The sequence below is a fragment of the Lolium perenne genome, chromosome 4, assembly GCF_019359855.2.
Source record: "Lolium perenne isolate Kyuss_39 chromosome 4, Kyuss_2.0, whole genome shotgun sequence".
Classification (NCBI taxonomy): Eukaryota; Viridiplantae; Streptophyta; class Magnoliopsida; order Poales; family Poaceae; genus Lolium; species Lolium perenne.
Window position 1 is genome coordinate 193740976 of NC_067247.2, and position 4509 is coordinate 193745484.

A 4509-nucleotide genomic window follows, 5' to 3' on the forward strand; every position below is an offset into this window, starting at 1 on the left:
GCCAGTTGCTGTTTTCTGCTGTTTTTGGTTTCAGAAATCCTACAAAGGAAATATTCTTGGAATTGGACGAAATCAACGTCCAGGGTCTTATTTTTCCATGGAGCTTCCAGAAGACCGAAGGGGATACGAAGTGGGGCCACGAGGGGCCGTAACCATAGGGCGGCGCGGCCAGCATGGGGCCCGCGCCGGCCTATGGTGTGGGGCCCCTGCGCCGCCTCCAACTCTGCCCTTCCGCCTACTTATACTCTCCGTCGCGAAAACCCTATTACCGAGAGCCACGATACGGAAAACCTTCCAGAGACGCCGCCGCCGCCAATCCCATCTCGGGGGATTCAGGAGATCGCCTTCGGCACCCTGCCGGAGAGGGGAATCATCTCCCGGAGGACTCTACATCACCATGATCGCCTACGGACTGATGTGTGAGTAGTTCACCCTTGGACTATGGGTCCATAGCAGTAGCTAGATGGTTGTCTTCTCCTCATGTGCTATCATGTTAGATCTTGTGAGCTGCCTATCATGATCAAGATCATCTATTTGTAATGATACATGTTGTGTTTGTTGGGATCCGATGAATATGGAATACTATGTCAAGTTGATTATCAATCTAGCATATGTGTTGTTTATGATATTGCATGCTCTCCGTTGCTAGTAGAGGCTCTGGCCAAGTTGATACTTGTAACTCCAAGAGGGAGTATTTATGCTCGATAGTGGGTTCATGCCTCCATTGAATGCAGGACGATGTGAGAAAGTTCTAAGGTTGTGGATGTGCTGTTGCCACTAGGGATAAAACATCAATGCTTTGTCTAAGGATATTTGTGTTGATTACATTACGCACCATACTTAATGCAATTGTCTGTTGTTTGCAACTTAATACTGGAAGGGGTGCGGATGCTAACCCGAAGGTGGACTTTTTAGGCATAGATGCATGCTGGATAGCGGTCTATGTACTTTGTCGTAATGCCCAATTAAATCTCAAAGTAGTCATCATGATATGTATGTGCATTGTTATGCCCTCTCTATTTGTCAATTGCCCAACTGTAATTTATTCATCCAACATGCTATTTCTTATTGGAGAGACACCACTAGTGAACTGTGGACCCCGGTCCATTTTTTTAAACTGAATACAATCTACTGCAATCATTGTTCTCTACTGTTCTTCGCAAACAAACATCATTTTCCACACCATACATTTAATCCTTTGTTTACAGCAAGCCGGTGAGATTGACAACCTCACTGTTAAGTTGGGGCAAAGTATTTTGATTGTGTTGTGCAGGTTCCACGTTGGCGCCGGAATCCCTGGTGTTGCGCCGCACTACACTCCGCCACCAACAACCTTCACGTGGTCCTTGACTCCTACTGGTTCGATAACCTTGGTTTCTTACCGAGGGAAAACTTGCTGCTGTACGCATCACACCTTCCTCTTGGGGTTCCCAACGGGCGTGTGCTTGACGCGTCATCACCGTTGACGGGTCGGGTCCGCGTCGCTTCGCCTCGCTTTTCGGTGCGTCCGGTGTCCCCGGTGCGTCCCCTGTGGGGCGGGGACGGGCTCGGGGCCCGGACACCGTATCGGGGCGCGCCGGGCAAATAACGGGTTTGGGAGACGCGGCTAGAAGCGTTTTTTTTATCTAGCGCGCCCTAAATAGCTTTGGGGGACGCTTTGGGGGACGCGGGATGCTCTAAAACCATACTTCCTGGTGGTGCTTGTTCCTCAAGGTGCTTGCTTTCATTTCCATCTCGAGTACACTTAACACTTGACAGCCATCTCACTTGATCATTAACAGTGACCTACAACAATTTCTTGGCTGAAAACAGTTGATGCACACCACACCGCCTACTGAGTTGACTGGGATTGATTACCCACCTTGCCTCCTACTTTGTCACCCACACTATTCGCATTGCAAATGGAGGCATCATTTTTAATGCAGTCTTGGTAGCATGAGGGTGACAGGGCAAGGTGGGTGGCCAGTCACTGGGAACTTCTTTGAGAATCCTGGTTCAGGCAGGCAAGTCTCTGTTGTGCTTTCTTTTCAGAATCTAAAAAAATGTATGTATGCTCTCCTTTTTGTGGTGCAAGGGATTGGAATAGGATCCAGTTCGTTTTGGATTGGAACACAACCAATTCCACACCAGCATCCACACGCACGTAAAAATGGGATGGAAATTAACTAGCTGCATGCTTTGCTAGTTTGGGACCTGAAACCTTATGAAGTTTATTATCATGAGATTTCCACAACTACATGAATACAAGTGACAACAGATTACCATACACATATCGATGAGCATTTTTTTTCCGAAGCGACATAATCTTGACTGTCATGAACTGGACAACAAATATGCGCTAGTGATCTTCATATCTTAAGGTGACCTTTGTAGCTTATTATTACAAACTCGCATACAGAACACGTCCTTTCCGTCAGTAATCCTTATTTACAATTTCTGACATCCTCGCGGTGTATGCACAAAGCTCACGCTGTTTCACCCCAAAACTTTGTAATAACTTCTTAATCACTTGACGCCAACCAAGCAGGAAGCAGCAGTGGTCTTCACCGTGTGTTGTCGTCGGCGGCCGGCTGGGGTGAGCGCCCTGGCAAACGTAGTGAGGCCGCCGCGCTGAAGGACGCCGACCTGCGTTCCCCGATCCCGGCCATCTCCAACGCTTCCGAGAGCTTGAGCACCCGAGTGATCTTGGCTAGGCCCACCTCCCCCTGGCGCGCGCTGTTGGACGCGGGCGCTCGTAGGGAGTCGACGTCCGGCCACGCACGCCTGGGCAGCGCCAGCATGGACGCGGCGCGCCTGAGAGCGCGGTCCTCCGTGGACGGGTCGTCGCCATCGCGGCCGGCCTCCTCCTCGGCGCCAGCAGCCACGCCAAGGTTTACCGCGAGCGCGGCGGCGTTGCCGGAGGCGACCTTGACGGGGGCGCGGCAGAGCGGGCAGTTGACGTGGGCGCGGAGCCATATGTCGATGCAGGCGCGGTGGAAGGCGTGCGCGCAGCGCGGCAGCAGGCGCAGCGTCTCCCCGTCGCGGAACTCGGCGAGGCAGACCGCGCAGCCGCCGTCGGCTCCGACGCCGCGGCACTTGTCGGCGTCGTAGACCAGCGCGGTGATGGCCGCGATGGCGCGCTCGTCGAGCCCCACGGTCTTTATGTACCACACGTGGTGCATCCCGTCGCCGTCGTCCGAGCCCTCCTCATCAGCCGGCGCCGGGGCCAGGGGTACGGGACCGCCCTCCTCGTCGATGGCGTTGTGGTGGTTCAGCGGCGTATCCTGCTGCTGTGCCGTGGCGGTCTGGCGCCGCCGGCGCCACCGCACGACGCGGCAGACGAGCAGGACGAGGAGTAGGAGGACGGAGACGGCGAGGACGGAGGCGGAGAGCGCGATGAGCGGTGTGGGGAGGCGGGAGCGGGAGGACTGGAGGTGAAGGGTGGTGGTGCGCGAGGGCGGCGGCGGCGGCGCGCAGAGGCTGTGGAAGGCGCAGGCCTGGGAGCAGTGGAGGGCGCAGGCGATGGGGTCGGGAGGCAGCGGGACGGCGACGCCATGGGTCTGGTCGCGCACCGCCGCCGGCCTGGGTTTGGGTGGCTTGGGCTTGGGAGGCTTTGGCCTTGGCCGTGGGCGAGGCGGCGGCAGGGGATGGTTCTCCGGCGGCGGAGGCATGGCCGCGGGTGTGGGCTCGTGGACGCCGCAGAAGATGCGAGCGAGCGGCTGCGGTTACGCGTCCGGTTGCTTTTAAGCGTGTGAAGTGCGGACCGCGGCGTGTGGTTGAAGGTGCAGCTCCAGTCTCCGGCGGCCTGATACAAGTTGCACTGTACCGGGGGAAACTGGAAAGGAGCTTGTCCTTGAAGGATGACCGGCCGCCGGTAAAAAGCAGGACGTGTTACGATCTTGATGGATTTTATGGAGATTCGTCGGTCGCAAGAAATCCATCTTACTCCCTCCGTCCATAAATAAGTGTACATACGAAGTTTTCAAGATAAATTATAAGGTGGAGTGAAAAGTACATTGAGAACATGCATCTCTTCTCTTTAATTCTTCACCTTCAATAAGCTAAGAGCAATTCCAATAATATAACCAACGGATGACTATAACAAGATGCCATATCATCTAGAGTCACCATATAGCTAACATGTACAATAATTGGTTATAAGAATGAAGTCCTTTATTGACATATGGCCCACTTTTCATTCGCATAAAGTGCCTAGAAGCACGTGCAAGAGCTAGCTATTGCATAGTAGCCCACCTCCCTTCTCTCTCCCCTTCTCTCTCCTCCAACCCATCTAAAACATATTATTTAATGTCTTATAGTCAGCTGACTAGACTCTATTGTACTTGCTCTAAGTGCATGTAAAAAACAAGAAGAATATATGCTCAATATTATTGGGTTTGATTTCCGTGCGATGAGAGAGAAGCAATTAAATTGCATTGGAAAGATAGGAGTACACTCTTTTGTGGACAAAATTTAGAGGCTAGATGTCCACTTATTTGAGGACGGAGGGAGTAGCTAGTTTCTCCTTCA

General features: G+C 52.9%; 1 protein-coding gene across 1 annotated transcript; it reads right to left on the reverse strand.

Annotated features, from left to right (window-relative positions):
- Positions 1–2256: 2256 nt before the first annotated feature.
- LOC127295301 (uncharacterized) lies at positions 2257–3823 on the reverse strand. The gene has a single exon (XM_051325229.2). It carries the CDS (start codon positions 3648–3650, stop codon positions 2544–2546), a length of 1107 nt encoding a protein of 368 aa, XP_051181189.1. The 5' UTR covers positions 3651–3823; the 3' UTR covers positions 2257–2543.
- Positions 3824–4509: the final 686 nt, after the last annotated feature.